Source organism: Nothoprocta perdicaria, unplaced genomic scaffold (genome assembly GCF_003342845.1).
Source record: "Nothoprocta perdicaria isolate Ctin4 unplaced genomic scaffold, notPer1 scaffold_579, whole genome shotgun sequence".
Taxonomy (NCBI): Eukaryota; Metazoa; Chordata; class Aves; order Tinamiformes; family Tinamidae; genus Nothoprocta; species Nothoprocta perdicaria.
Window position 1 is genome coordinate 23,775 of NW_020455842.1, and position 296 is coordinate 24,070.

General features: G+C 69.9%; 1 protein-coding gene across 1 annotated transcript in view; it reads left to right on the forward strand.

The window, feature by feature from the left end:
• LOC112955517 (protein phosphatase 1 regulatory subunit 16A-like) overlaps positions 1-73 on the forward strand; it is a 10,051-nt gene extending 9,978 nt beyond the window's left edge. The window contains exon 7 of the mRNA XM_026048838.1: positions 2-73. Coding sequence (XP_025904623.1) covers positions 2-73 — 72 coding nt within the window. The remainder of the gene's footprint in view (position 1) is intronic.
• The last annotated feature ends 223 nt before the right edge of the window (positions 74-296 follow it).

Genomic DNA, 296 nt, shown 5'->3' on the forward strand with positions numbered 1-296 from the left:
GCCGCTGCTGCGGCTCACGGCGCCCGCCGAGGACGCGCCGGGTGACAAGCGCCGCTGCTGCCAGCTCATGTGAGGGACACCGGGGACACCGGGGACACCGGGGGACGCCGGGGACATGGCGCCCGCCGCAGGGGACACTTGGGGACACTTGGGGACACCTCTGTGTCTGCAATCAAAGATGCCTTTTGCACCAGCTCTGTGTCCTGTGGCCGTGACGGGGATGGGGACGGGGGCCACCCTTGTCGCTGTCACCGCTGTCACCGGTGTCACCGGGGTCCGAGGTCACCCGTCCAGGA